At 41.9% G+C, this 15,062-nt stretch overlaps 2 protein-coding genes across 9 annotated transcripts in view; both read left to right on the top strand.

The window, feature by feature from the left end:
* The window catches only part of LOC110949721 (mucin-5AC-like), a 28,803-nt gene extending 20,788 nt beyond the window's left edge, over positions 1–8,015 (top strand). For both annotated transcript variants that reach the window (XM_051952788.1, XM_051952789.1), the window contains exons 12-13: positions 6,632–7,576; positions 7,892–8,015. In XM_051952788.1, the coding sequence (XP_051808748.1) occupies positions 6,632–7,576; positions 7,892–7,984 (1,038 nt within the window). In that variant the 3' untranslated portion in view covers positions 7,985–8,015. The remainder of the gene's footprint in view (positions 1–6,631; positions 7,577–7,891) is intronic.
* A 40-nt stretch (positions 8,016–8,055) lies between these two features.
* The window catches only part of LOC110949756 (protein piccolo-like), a 32,310-nt gene continuing 25,303 nt past the window's right edge, over positions 8,056–15,062 (top strand). For all 7 annotated transcript variants that reach the window (XM_022191972.2, XM_051952787.1, XM_051952785.1 and 4 more), the window contains exon 1: positions 8,056–14,770. In XM_022191972.2, coding sequence (XP_022047664.2) covers positions 8,056–14,770 — 6,715 coding nt within the window. The remainder of the gene's footprint in view (positions 14,771–15,062) is intronic.

Genomic DNA, 15,062 nt, shown 5'->3' with positions numbered 1-15,062 from the left:
GTCAACTTCAAACTGAAATGATTTCTCTGGAAAGGAGTTGCTATTTTAAAACACGTTGTGATTTTCTGTCAGATAAAAAGGGAGAGGACCTCCCTCAAGAGGTTTGATTCTGTTATTGAACCGCCTAGTCTCTCGCTTTCTTTCTCACAAATAAGTGTATTTGTGAGAAAGTGTATTTAAGTGTATTTGCCTTCTATTTATTGCCACGCCCTCACCCTAGCTGCTCTATGCCAGTCTTCAACCTACTGCATCCTGCAGTCAAGGAGAAGTTTGCTGATGCACCACTTGTTAGACTGGAAAAAGCATGGGGTGTATTTCCTTGTCTTTAGAATGAAGCACTCGGCTTATTACAGATTAGTAGGTCAACATTTTCTATTATCAGAGGGCTTGATTCATGAGGAGTCCTGCTCTGTGGGGGATGCTGAAAGCCAAGTATATTAGCAGGCAACTGCTTGTGCCAAAGGCATCTGCCAGAAAATCGATATGAACCTTACCAGCTCAGTAGCAACAGCAGGAGAGCACTGAAGAGAGGCTGAGAAAAAGTAATGTAGTCCACAGTCCAAGGGCGATCCAGCAATCTTAAAATGTAAATTTCAGCACTACTTGGCTACCTGGTGACAGCTGTCTCATAAGAAGATATGGGATTGTATTTGCATTACGGGAATGATTCATTTGTGTGGAAATGTAAGAGTGGCAGCTCTTTTCTGTTTGGCGCAGTTTGATAGGAGTTTGGACATGAAGGTGTTTATGTTGGATTTGCAATGTCTTTGATGATCCACACTCGTCATATCCAGCACTGATAGTTATCCGAGCCAGGGAGGTTATGTTTTCCCAAATGTTTGTCTTTTAGCAGGATTACACAAAAATTACAGAGCCAACTTTCATGAAACTTGGTGGAGAGTTGGAGCGTGAGCAAAGCAAGAAGGCATTTAATTTGAGTGCGGATCTGGTTTGGCTTGTGGAAATGCATATCAAAGAAGAGTGGACTGTTGGCTTCAGTAGAGCTCTCTGAGTGTCCTTGTAGTATCAATATTTATTCCCCTTGTCAGTGATAAAGCAAGAAATGTGCCAAATGTATATTTAGGATTTGAATACCAGTAAGCACATTTCAGTAATAAAAAAATAGTAGGTAAAAACGTAAAGTTTGAAGGTAAACTCTGGCTGATGTGGGTTCTCTTCTCAAGGAGTTGCATAAAGGCAGAGTATTTCTTCGCTTTGTAAATGTGAACTTGGCAGTTCTTTATAAAGCTGAGAATCGAGCTTAAAGCAGCACACCTGAGTGTCAAACTTTTCTGACGCTGTCATTGTGAAGGTCTGGTAATCCAGCTCACAGCAGGGTAATCGTGTGGAGCAGCCTCTCCCACAGCTCTCTGCTAGGAGCTCCTGCTCTTTACTCATAAAACAGATTTAATTAGACAAAAGGATGATGGCGACTTTCCAAACCCCGTGGCTCTGATACATGGCTCTGAGACTGCATGGCTGTGAGGCAGTGACTGGCACTAGAGGGGGAGGTGATGGGATTAGGTCTTTTTTTGTTGACTGAGAGTTTTTTTTTCTTTATTTGGTGTGTTTTTCACTTTGTTTTTAATGGCTGTCTGATTTAGAATTAGCATGTTAAGCGAGTTGTCAGATGCAAAGTTGACGCAGTGATGGTGTATACATGTTTAGTTCTGCTGATTTGTTTTGGCTTGTAATAACAGATGCAAACGTGCAACTCACAGTTTTTCTGTCCATCTGTTCTTCACTTTAGTTGACAAAGGTCAGTGATCATGCTAAGACTTGGACCTGTGCAGCACGATCACCTGGAGAGTTTCAGTGCCATATTTAGATTGAAAATTACAGTTGACCATCATACAGCTTCTTAGCAGCTTGTGTAATGTTAATATGTATTAATTCAAGTGTGCAATTACCGTCAGAGCATGAAAATAAATGTAGTTTAAGCATACAGTGCAACTTACTAAACAGAGGCTGACAATTATTTTATTGCGCGTTAACACAGTTTTTAAAAGAAAAAATTTATTATTGTGAAAGGCTGTTGCTTACTGGCTCTAAATACACATACGGAAATCTATGGGTCACAGGAGGGCTGGATGTTGATCAGTACTTGGGATGGGCTTCATCATGTCTCACCCAAACTAACAGTGGAGGGAGGTTTTGGCAGACTTGTTGGATGCCGGGTGTGGTTAGATAAACTAAAGCAAGATAAGCTAAGAAATGCTGCAGCCAAGTAGTTAGCTATAGACTGTATTGTGGAAGATGTGGGTCTGAGAAACGTTCTTAGGATTGCAATGAATGGCGGCACATATGAGCCTCAACCTGCATCACTAGCGGGCGACCCATCCACCGGGGCTATAGTCCCTGACACATAGACTGTTTATGCTGCTCCTTGATGAAAGAAAATGCTTCTACTGGTACCTGTTCACAAAAAATAAGAATGCAGATGTATAAATGTTAACTTGCTGTCCCTGGGAAGGTTCCTGTTTTAATGTTATGAGCGTTGCTGTGGACTCTGAGGGTAACTTGTGTTTCTATAACAAACCAGATACAATGTTAATGCCCTTGCAGTGGCAAATAGCTTTGATTTACATAAATGTTTAGGTTGAGTTGAACCAGAAATATTTTAACTGCTACTGTGTAAAAGGAAGACAGCTGTTAAAAAGCACTTTGTTTAAAGTGTTTGTAAACCAGATGTTACTGCATTTTTGTTCAATTTGCAGTCCTTTCGAAAATAAAAGTGTGGAATACACTACTTTTAAATTCATTATTTAATTGTATGTATAGCAATGCAATTAATTACAGTAAAAAAAATTAATCATTGCCCAGCACTAGCTAAATGTGTACATATCTAGCTACTATAGCTTTATTTATTTACATATCAGTCTCTGAAGGAGTTGTGAAATGGATCTGATTTTAAATCACACTGCACACTCAAAATTGAATTAGTTAACTGTCATTTTGTGTTTTTGTCTACTGTCTCGGATTATAGGTGTGATACCTCAAAATATTAATATACAAAGAGCAAATAGACTTTTAAATATCCTGTCCTTGAAAATGGAAATCCTATACAAGTATAATTTAATTCATTTTCATACCTATAAAGATAGCATCAGTGTGTATGAGCTGCCTCCGATAAGACCAATGTGCTGGGTCTAAAAGACTATCAGACAAGCAGGGAAAGCCGGAGTTTGTGATTGCTAATTTATCATCTGAATGGCCTTAGTGGTTACATGATTTCGCTGATTAACATTCGTAGGCAACAGGAGCATGTTCCTTGTTAGCTGTGATTACATCCTGCCTGTGTGCCAGAGAAGAAGATGGGGAAGCAGAAATAATATGACGTGTAGCAGTTGTATTGTTGACAAATGTTTATAGAGAAATACTGGAGATAAAAATGTTTTCATTACCCTCAGTAAGAAGGAATGTTTAATGTGTATCCGTATAAGTTAGTGTTTGTATAACTTCAGAGGTAACCGTTACTGAGGCTGATCTTGCATCAGCTCACATGAAATTGAGGTTTAAATCATTTCCTGGTTTACAAAATTATCAGCATCATGCACTGTGCTGATGAGGGATTGTTTGCTGCTGTTGCGAACAAATAGGATTATCAGACTCCTGCCTAAACCACAACTGACTGAACAAAAGCATCTCAGCATCAATATCAGTTTCCCCCTAAGTCAGGCAATGTTTTCAATTTAGTTATGCTTTATTCATCATAGACTGTATATATTGTCTCATTACTTGTAATTGTATTTGCCATTAATATTTCTCAGTCATTGAAATCATTTTCTTTACAGCAGTGCAGCTAATCATGCTTTCCTTGCAGTGTTACTGCTGCCCAGTATTTCTGTGTAGAATATGCGCAGCTATACTTTCAGTCCTGCTCTATTTGCAGTAAATTTATGCTATCATTCTTTTACTACCAAATGTTAAATCTCTGTGAAGAAATTAGGCTGTTGGGAATTTGAAGCAATAGTTACTTTCAGGATGAAATATTGAATTTTAAATTCAAGATGATTTTTTTTTTCTGTTTTGACCAGACGTTTTTTAAATGTTGCCTTTTGCTGTCTCTTTCTATTTAGGAGTATGATGTGAACTAGTCTTAGCAGTGTGATATTATCCGATTGTTTATGAGAAAAAAGATAAAAGGTCCAGCACAGCTGGAATGTAAGAGCAGGCCTAAGCCTGGCTACGACAGAAGGCAGATTACATCACTTACAAAAACTAAACTCTGTGAACCATGTTATTCGTTTTTGTTTCTGTGTCCTGCAAAAATGGTAATATAGAAGACAAAATATGTGTATTCACACACCCAGATACTTCTCCTGTTTCTGAAGTGTTTCAATATTGGAGTTCACATGTGACCATTGCGTTTCCATAATTATGAGCAACCAAATATGTCTTCTTGATTCTGATACATTATCTCATGGATAAAGCAATTAACACTTCCCTGTGTTTCACAGGATATGTGTGTGCTCTAATCTCCCCCTCTGTCCTGTATCAGAGCAGCTCTCCCTGGTTCTGCAGAGGCAGGCGCATTGCTGTGATTTGGTCTGCTAGGTTGCTCGTACAGACACACTGCTTTATCTATTGACAGCCTATGCCTTCCTCTTCTCTCCTTAACTGTCCATTAATGGAGCTTAGATGTGATAAGAAATGTCTTCAGTGGATTAAATTTTAAAGTAATAGCATTCCTCGTAAAATGTGATTAGCACTTTTGCAAGGTAAGAATTTTTATTCCGGTTTTGGAAATGATGCCAGGTCTAATGTAATAGCAGTGAGCATGTTAATAATAGGGACCACATGCTGTATTGAAAACCGTATTTATGACAAATATTTATGTGTGAAAGGTTCGGATGTTCAGCACATCCTGTGCGCTAAAGATTGAATTTATATTACTTTGACTGCTGTGGTATTACTCAGCATAAGAAACTGTGTCGTTTTCTTCGAGGTTGTGGTCTGTAACAAATCAGTGGTGTCTTTAGTAGAAAATGTGACAACTGTTGTTGCTGTTATCCATCGCAAGACATGGCAGCATCTCGTTTCCTTACTGGCAAATATGACATTATGCAGTTAGTGCTTTTTTTCTTCTTTAAGTAATATTTTATTTTTTTATTTTTATTTTTTTAAAAGTAGTCCAAGGACATTGTTTTAATGTATATGGATTAAAGAATATTTAAAACACAAGCCTGAGTAAACAGAGAGCAACACAAAGATACACACATCATGGCTATCAGGACACGACAGTTTAGACAGTAATGTGCACCAAATATTGACTGAGTTCTCAATAGACTGAGATGATTCACCCTGATTGATTTCAGAGCAGAACCATACAAATTACCTGAGAAACATAATCATTGTGAATGACCGTGCTGATTATCAGCATGTCATAGTGAGTTTGAAATAGCTGAATTATTCATTGTAGGTAAAATCTGCATTAGAGGACTGAAAGGAAGTTAGGGGACACCAAAAACTACAGTTGACACAGGCTGTCCTCAGAATCATTTAGTTAATGCAACAGTGCTTCAAAGCATAGGATACCAGGGCTTCTTCTGAACTGAGTGTCATGTCAACAGATATATTAAACCTATTATAATCATTTACTTTTTAAAAAGGGGATTAGGGTAGTCAGTTGTGTCTAGCATGGCTGAGCATTGACTTCATACTGTATCATGTCAAAAAAATACTCCTGTGGTTAAAAAGTGGAAAAAATATTAAAATATTTAATAACAATTTATTAAGTTTGCTGCCTCTGAATTAAGCTCTGTGGTGCATTTACCCTATTACTGACTGACCAACACTTGCACATGTGCTTTCTTTTAATAGGTTTTAATAGGTGTAAATTCACTGAGAGCTGACATCAAAGATATTACGGTTCATGGCAAATACATTGTGCTGTTGGGTTCACCTGCATAGTCTTAGTTGTTTTTTTAATTTTGGAAGAATTTCAGATAGGAACAAAAAATCTGTAGGAAGAGCTAATCTCGTTGTCTAAACACACAGAAACAGTATAGTTAGGTCAGCAGTACCAAAAAACTACTGTGTGAGGAGGTTTTATGGTGAAAATAACATCAACAAATAGCATTGCACTCAATTTACTGATAGTGAAAAGCATCAGTCTTCAAAAACCACAGCTGCCCTTGTAATGCATATAAATAAGACTGTATGTTAGTAGTTAGCTGATAGCCAAGGCGCTGATAAAGAACGCCACTGATGTGTGCATGAATAAAGCTGCTGAAGCATTCATGCATTCCGTGTTCTCTCCCACACAATGCAATGCTACAGTTACCTTACTGAACAAATGAATTACAGAAGAATGGGACATAATTAGCTGTGTTACATTTGTTGGCTTTGTGGAAAAATTAATTTCTGGATCAGTTAGGTTCAATGAAGTTTGCTGAATCCAGGTATCCCACCATAAACCTTACTTATTCTCCAAAAATACTGATTTAGCGTACTTCTTCAATCAACACTGGTGCCTTTAATTATATGTATGTGATACATCATTGATTAAAAAACAAACAAACAAAAACAAAACAACAACAACCAATATAACTAATTGAGCCTCTAAAGTGTTTTTGTTAATCTTTGCAAACTGTTTCTCATAATGCTGTATTTGTTTGTTTGATTACAGAAGGAATGGCTGTGTTTGAACTGTCAGACCCAAAGGGCTTTGTCAGGACAGCTGGGAGACTCAGGAAAAATGCCTCAACCTTCACCTGTACCTGCCAAGGCAGAGACCCAGGCCACAGCTGCAGCCAAAAAGGCAGAACCCAAAACTGCCCTCACAAAGGCAGAGGAGAAACCTGGAGCCACAAAACCACAGCCTGTACCTACCCCTATCGAGGCAGTACCAACAGTTCCAACCACAAAAGCAAAGGCAGAACCTACATCTGTCAAGATGGAAGCTGTGGCTACAGCAGCTTCTGTGCAAATTGAACTTGAGACGACAAAGACACCCAAAATAGCAAAGATTTCACCAGTTATAGCAGAAAAGCAGCCTTTAGTTGCATCAACAGCAGAACCCTATATGCCTCCCATGGCACCTGTACAACAACCAGAGGCAACACCAAAGGTTGAAGTGCCAAACACAGATATTCCTAAGACTGTAACCGTGGAAAGCGAAAAAGAGACAATGAAAATGGATATCGGTGTGGCAGAACCTCCCAAAGCTCAAGAGTCTAAACCTGATCTTCCAGAAGTCAAAGTTGAAGCAAGTGTGTTTACGACTTCTGCTACTCCGATGACCACGGCTACAGCTGTACCTACAGAAACTATTCAGGCAGAAGCTGCATCTGTAGTTGTTTCGGAAACTGAAACAAAAGCTCAGGTGTCTGTTTCAGAGAGGAGTATTAAGGAGGTACAGCTTGATGATGATATCAAACTAACAAAGCCAGCAAAATCTTTGCAACAAATTGAGGTGCATCCAACAACGCAAGAACAGCAGCTCACATTAGAAGTACAACCTGTCAAAGAAGCTGAAAGCAAAGAAATTGCTGATAAGCTGGATGAAAGGATCACTGACATCACCTCAGCTCCAGAGTCACAACCAGTACTAACGAAGAGCATAATGATAGAAGTAAGAATGGATCTTCTTTATTGCAACAACTTTTGTAAAGACAAATGATCAATATAACATAATACCATTGAATACCATTCACTGCCGAAAGGGAATTTTTAAGTGCAAGTGATGTGGGAAGATGTATCTTGCAGCTACGCTCATTGACTCTCACCCACTCTCATTCAATCATTGAAATTTCAGTTACACTGATTAACTCCAGTGGGCCATACATTCTTTGACGGATGCATCTTCCCACTCCATTAGACCAGAAGTCTAGTTCTTTAATTGAAGGAATATATTTACTGATAATTTCTTTGTTTCTTCCATTTTTAGGATCAAGATGAAAACAAGGAAAAGTTAGAGAAAAAAGAAAGGTGTCTCTACCTACTGGACAAGTTCAATTGGAAAACAAAGTTGTCCCTGTAACAACTATTAAGCCTGCATCCAAAGAGGAGCATGAAGAAGATCAACCCCAGATTTTCCCTGTAGTACAGAAAATGAGTGACGAGCAGGCAGTTAGTGATGCAAGCAAAAATGACATAAATACAGATTTATCCATTCCAGTAAAGGAGGAGGTTAAAGCTGAGAGAAGGCGCTTAAGTTTCCAAGCGATGGATGATAGCAGTGAAAGTGAGCTCACACCCTCACCATCCCCTAAAGTCCAGAGGAGGAGGCTAAAGGTGAGCCCTGTTTCATCCAGCAGTGAGGACATCAAAACTGAAAGCGCAGACTCCTCTGTTGAAGATGAAGAGTTCATTCGCAAACAGATAATGGGTATGGGTGATGAAGAAGAAATGTCTGTATCTGAGGAGGAGAAAGAAAAGATTTCAGCAAATATACAGGCTGTCAAGGAAGTTGAGCTTGACAATACTTCAGTGACAGCCAAATCACTGCCTAGAAAAGGTAGCACAGATAATGAAGACAGTCCAGCCAGGAAAAAATCTCTTCCAAAAGCTGACACTGAAACTGCTGAAAATGTTCCTGAAACAATGCCCAGGACTACGTTCAAGAAAGCTACTCCAGCCATGCGACAGAGACAAAGCACTGATGAAGAGGTAGAGAGCATCACAGAATCCCTGTCAAAGGGTTCATCTAGTGTTCAGGCATCTAGCTTTACTCCAGGATCTTCACCGACATCAGCCTCGTCTCTGGAGGAGGACAGTGATAGCAGCCCCATTCACAAGAAAGTCAGTGGGGACAAACACCACCGCAAAGGTAAACACAGGCAGCCAACTCAACCTCTCCCCACCATTGAGGACTCCTCTGAAGAAGAGCAGATGAGAGCCCATGGTCAACCACTGTCTCCACCAGGAGATGCTTCCTCCACAGAGGATCTGAGACAGGTTACCGTAATAGATGAAAGCCACAGGACATCTGGCTCTGAGTACTCTGCTAGTATAGAATCAGAACCAGAGGTCAAGCGAGCTGTGCAGAGGGGACGTAAACCCTCACCAACAGTCATACCATACAATCCTGATCCATTTGAAGAGAAACAAACTGTGACAAAGTCATTGAAGAGTGCTGAAGAAGCATATGAGGAAATAATTCAAAAGACAAAAGCTATTCCAGGAGAAAGCCCTCCTGATATTGAGCCACTTTATGGGGGAATGGCCATAGAGGATTATCTTTATGAATCCTTAGTTGAGGAGCCTGAGATCAAGATGAGCGAATCCCAAGAGGAAGAACCCAAATTAGATACTGGCTCTGAATCTCTCAAAAAGCTCAGGTCTCCAGAGGAGGTTTATGAGGAGATGATGCAGAAAAAGAGAGAACTGATGATGATAGAGCATGAATTTCAACAGGCCCAGACTGCCATGGAATCTTCCTCATCAGGAGCTTCAGTCACTGGGTCAATTGCTGAGACCTGTGTGGTGACCATACCAACAGACGAGACATATTTCACTGGACAAACTGATATACCTCCTGCAGACACTGACACTTTGAGTGAAGTGCCAATGAAGAAAAAGAAACGGCCAGCACCTCCACGTCCTTCTGAACCCCCAAAGCGCCCGGAGGTTACTGTTCATCCCAGTACTCCAAGTGGATCTATAGGTTTTGTTAGGCCTATGGTTCCCCTAGATCCTGCACTTAGAAAGGCATTGTTCCCCATACCAGACCTCAAGATTACCCAGTGTTCATCTGGGGAGGAAGAGGATGACAGTCTTGCAGATGAGTATGGCATTGGTATTTCCTCTGACATTACCCCCAGTGATGACTCTGACACTAAAGATGATCTGTCTATAAGTCCACCATTGTCTGAATCTACTGAGATGGAGCCTATCAGTGTGATCTGTGAAATCCCAGAGCCCAAACCAATTCCAACTCCAATATCTGCCCCAGAACTAACTACTACACCTTCCCCTGTATCACCAATGTCACCGCCAACTTCGCCAGCCACTCCAGATTCCAGTTTGGCTTCTAATGCTACGTCTTCATCATCATTCCAGGCTCAAACACCTATTTCATCAGATTCAACTCCACTGTCTACACCAACACCACCAACTTCATTTAAAGGCCAGTCACCTCCAGAGATCCCATTGCCTGCCACAATTGCAGCAGTACCATCTGCAGCATCTTCCACTTCAACCACAGTTATAGTTACAATACCAGATGTAGTTTCTCATCCATCTAAAGGTCAAACAACTGTGGTAGTTCAAGATAATATTTCTACAGCTGAAGCCCCAAGCCCAGCCTTAGTGGAGATGTCTACTGCTGTACCTGTTGTGGTCCAAATGCCAGACTTAGTTTCATCTCCATCTCAAGTTCCTATTAAGTTTCCAGCTGTGCAGGTTGCAGCACCAAGTCCAGCACTTGTCGTCTCAACTCCACCTATAGCTCAAGTTACAGCTCCAGCTGTTTCGGCATCTGCTTTAACTTCAACTAATGTTATTCCTACTTCTGTTACTTTGGCCTCTTGCCCCGAGCCAGTCATAGTTCAGATGCTTGACCTGGTTTCAACTACAGCTTCAATTGCCGAACAAACTCCTGTACCAGTTTCAGCAGTCATGACCACCCCAGCTCAAGCCCAAGCCAAAGTAGTACACTCAGTCCCTGTGCAGTCAGCTCTTCCATCAGTGAGTCCGGTAGTCGTCCCAGTTCCTGCTCAAACTGCCCAGGTAATACCGCCAGCTCCAGCATCAACTACTATAGTCAAAAAGAAGGTCCCTCCTCCCCCTCCCCCTCGATCTACTTCAGTATCACTACCTGACAGTAACACAGAGCAGCCTTCTGCAAAGAATGTTCAGCAAGTCACCCCGACAACATTAGCTATGAGAACCACAGTGGCTAGCCAACCAATGCAGTCGGTTGTTGTGGATATACAGCCAAGAATGGACATCGTACCACCAAATAGTGTATCTGTACCTCAGGTAGTTACCTCAAATAGACAGGGGCATGTAGTAATCATAGTGCCCAGTGTGGACAGAATGTGTTTGCCTGGACAAAACACACAAGACATAACTGGCACCGCACCAACAGCTTTTACTGCTTCTTCTCCACATAGTAATCAAGAAGCCACACGCCCTGCTTCAGATATACCCAGCACAGATATATCTTCACTATCGACTAAGATGACTGCAGTGCAAGTAGCTTCAGCTCCACCGCTTCCACCTAAACCTGTAGCCGGAACAAAAGCTGTACACACAGTGGAAGTAAATGGAGATTCAACTCCACCATCACCCAAACCAACAGCTTATCCAAAACCATCAGCTGCCACTGCAGTGACAATTGGTACATCAACTGTAGCACCAGTCTCTGTTACAACAACTGGCCCTAGTCAAACCACAAAGCCTCCTCCACCCATACCACCTAAACCTATATCAATTCCAGCTGGACTGGTTTTTAGCCACAAGCCAGGAGAGAGTGTCAAGCCACCCCCTCCTCCTGTGGCCCCCAAAGCAGCAACACTGCCCCGGACGAAAGAACCTCCTAGTGCTCTGTCACTTAGCCTGACACGTCCTGTGGAGTCAAAGTTGGGTACAACATCTCCTAAATCACCTTTGTCTCCGAGACATGCCAAATGTTTACAGACCTATGTAGTGATAACTCTTCCATCCGAGCCTGGCTCACCAACAGAGGCCATAACAGTCCAGGCACCTGTAAGACGAGGGTCCATCCCATCTACAAAAGTGTCTGGGGTACGGACCACGCCGTCAGAGCAGAAAACACCCACTGAGGCATTCTCAGCACAGGCTGCAGTTAGGAGAGCCTCTGTCCCCACTGTAAGACATCCACCTCCAATGCCCGTAACTCCAGTGGGGGTAGCAGAGAAAACGACAACATCTGAAGTTGTGGTGGCTAAAGTACAAGCCAAGAGAGAAGCTGTGCCCTCTGTAGTGCAAGTACCAGTCTCTGTCACTGACGATATTGCCTTTGTAGTGTCAACAGATCAGGACACCTCCATTCAGGCACAGACAGTACCTCCTCCAATTAAGAAACCATATGCACAAATACAGCAATCAATGACTCAGCCATTACCACCACTTAAAACAATGACTGAGGACATCACAGCGCCCACAGAGCCAAAGGTTCTTATTCAGCCAGTTGCAGTCCAAGCCATGGCAAGAGAACAGTCTACACCATTTGTTCCTCAACATCAAAGCATATCCACAGCAGTCATAACACATCCACCAGAGGGTTTACCCGAAGCAGTGGTTCCTCAGCTCCCCCAGATAACTGCACCTGTGCAGCCAGAGCCTCTGACTGAAGTTGTTGCTGTACCAGTGCAGCCTGGAGTACTTTTAGATGCACTGGTCAACCAAGATAGATCAGCTGCAGTCCAATCAACTGTTCTTTATCCAGAAGATGCAACACAAATAGAAATGCTACTGGATGAACAGGATATACCTACTGATGTCATTGTCACAGAGGCTGTTCTGAAAAGACAGTTAGTACCAGAAGTGAGTCAGCAAATTGCTATTGAACAGCCACTAACAATATATGAATCAGTGACACACTCTCAAGAGCAAGAATTTTTACCTAGCTTTTACAAAACTGAAACAATTTCTGAACTCTCATCAGTACCACAAATGATTCAGCTGTATGAAGTTCCACCTATAGTGACAGAGCAGCTATCTACACAACAACCTGCTCTTGGAACTGAAGTAGTGACCCTCCCTTCAACGTTTGAACTACCCACAGAGATTATTACAACTGACACTGTTGTTAGAATACCAGAAGTAGCAACAGTATCGCCACTACCTCATACATTACCGATAGCAGCTGATGTTGCTCCAATTCCTCAAGTTGCGGAGTTAATGCCACTAACTACAGATGCTAAGATAATAATTCCTCCAACTGCTCAAGTAACACCTGGACCTCTAGTTATGGAAGTTCAACAAATGGCAACACACCCAGATATACCTTCTGTACCTTGTTTTACTCCACAGGTTTATGAAGCAATTAATCCTTATGTGATGCCACATTCAGTGCCTCCTCTGGAGGTCATAGCTTTGCAGTCTGGACATGAGACACCCACAGAGATTATAACAAAGGATGTGGATGTAAGAAGACCTTCAGTACCAACATCAGCGATACAACCACAGACAGTGACTGGGATGCCAGTTATTACTGCTGAGGAAACTACTCATAGGAGGAGGACATCGATTTCATCCATAGTACAGCCACCATACACTACAACTGAGATATTTTCTTACCCTGCAGAGTATGACATACCCAAACAAGTCGTTACAACTGAGGCTTTTGCTGCCACCAGGAGAGAATCCATAACCATGCAGCAATCATTACCATTAGCACAGGGAGCAAACGTACCGGCCGAAAAAGTTGTTCCTATTGATGGGTATCCTGCTCAGGACCCCTACAGGAGAGAGTCAATTCCCTCAGCAGAATATCATCCGCAGGTATTGACTTACTCATCAGAATATGACCACCCACTGGAGATAATAACAACTGAGGCGTACACCAGGAGAACCTCAATGCCCACTGTGCAGGACATTCCACAGGGTATATCTGTGGCTCCGGTCACCATCACTAAAATTCAGCAAGAATCTATTGAGAGCCAAGAGATTAGGGGACCAGAAAAAGTGGTCTCCAGTATGAGTCACATGTATTCTTCTTCCATTTCCACCTCAGGCCAGCCTCCTGAAAGCCTGCCAAGCCTTGTCACTCAGGTAGTCACTACTGAGGTCCAGAGGACCACTGTCTCTGTTGTTCACGAACGACTCCCACAGGTTCCTCCACCAAGTGTAGCAATCACTATACAGCCAGACATTGCTAAAGTCCAACCTGTGCCCAAACAGAATGGTAAAATAATCTATCCTGGTGATGTTATTGACTTGCGCACTATGAAGGCTGGCATAAAGATGACTGAGCAAGGCATGGACCTCACTCCACCTGAGTCATGTCGACAGTCTTTTTCAAGTGATTCCAGTGGACGTCAAATTACAGCAGTACAGCCTGAGATAGTAAATCTTAGTGCAGAGATCACCCCTGCCACCACACTGTCTGTTGTCACTGACAGCATCACAATAGTCACATGCACAGCTACCATTGCATCATACAACAACACTCCAGCAGAGAAACCACTTGATTTGCAGGGTCCTGTTATGTCATTGCCTCTACCTCTCACCACATACAAACCATTCGAACCACTAGCACAGATTGTATACAGACCTGTGAACTCCCAGCCCAAGGTTAGTGCTGTAGCATCTACAGCTCAAGACATACCCATTAATCTTTCTTTGGAAGCTCTTGTCTCTTCTGGAGGAAAACAGCCAATGACTACAGCCCCCACAGTCATCAGCAACGGTGGTCCTGTCCTCTCTCTTGAGGCCACAGGAGCGATGGATCTATCAAACTACAGACCAGTGAGAGCTATGGTAGCTTTGTCTGGTACAAGTCCAGGAGTTGTAACCACTGTTGTAGAAGATGATGGGACTCCAGTGGACCTTACAGCTGGTAGAAGGAGTGTGTGCTGTGATGTCATTTACAAGCTACCATTTACAGGAAGCTGCAGGACTCAACCTCCAGTTACAACCCAGCCCGACAACCGTTTTGGATATAGAGATGACCACTATCAGTATGAGAATGCTGGAATGTATGGTATCAAAGGAATGAATGGTATAAAAGCATCAATGTCTGAGACCAACCTCACAGAGGCCGGACTGTTCCCCTATGATCCCAAGAATGACTATGACTACCTCAGTGGATCTTCAGATGGCGCTATAGACCTCACTGCTGCTAAAATTTCTGCTGGTGAGTATGGGGATTCCTGTCTGTGTTTTCATTTTTCATTGATAACCATGCTCTGCATTTATGAGCTTGCATTGGAAAGATGTAATAAATGTTATATTTTATTTACTAACTCTTGGACATACTTTGCTACAAGTTAATAATAACTGAAGACATATGTGGCTGCTTTTCCTTTATGTTTATTCTTACATTTGTAAATGTTTAATTTGCTTTGCTGTTTAATGTGCATGTTTTCTTTAAGTATTAATACCACTTGTTTTTTTTCCCCCTTTTTTTCTTTATACAGATGCATGTG

The sequence above is a fragment of the Acanthochromis polyacanthus genome, chromosome 8 (assembly GCF_021347895.1).
Source record: "Acanthochromis polyacanthus isolate Apoly-LR-REF ecotype Palm Island chromosome 8, KAUST_Apoly_ChrSc, whole genome shotgun sequence".
NCBI lineage: Eukaryota > Metazoa > Chordata > Actinopteri > Pomacentridae > Acanthochromis > Acanthochromis polyacanthus.
The sequence above is the reverse complement of the archived record's forward strand: the minus strand, read 5'-3'. Positions and strand labels throughout refer to the sequence as shown.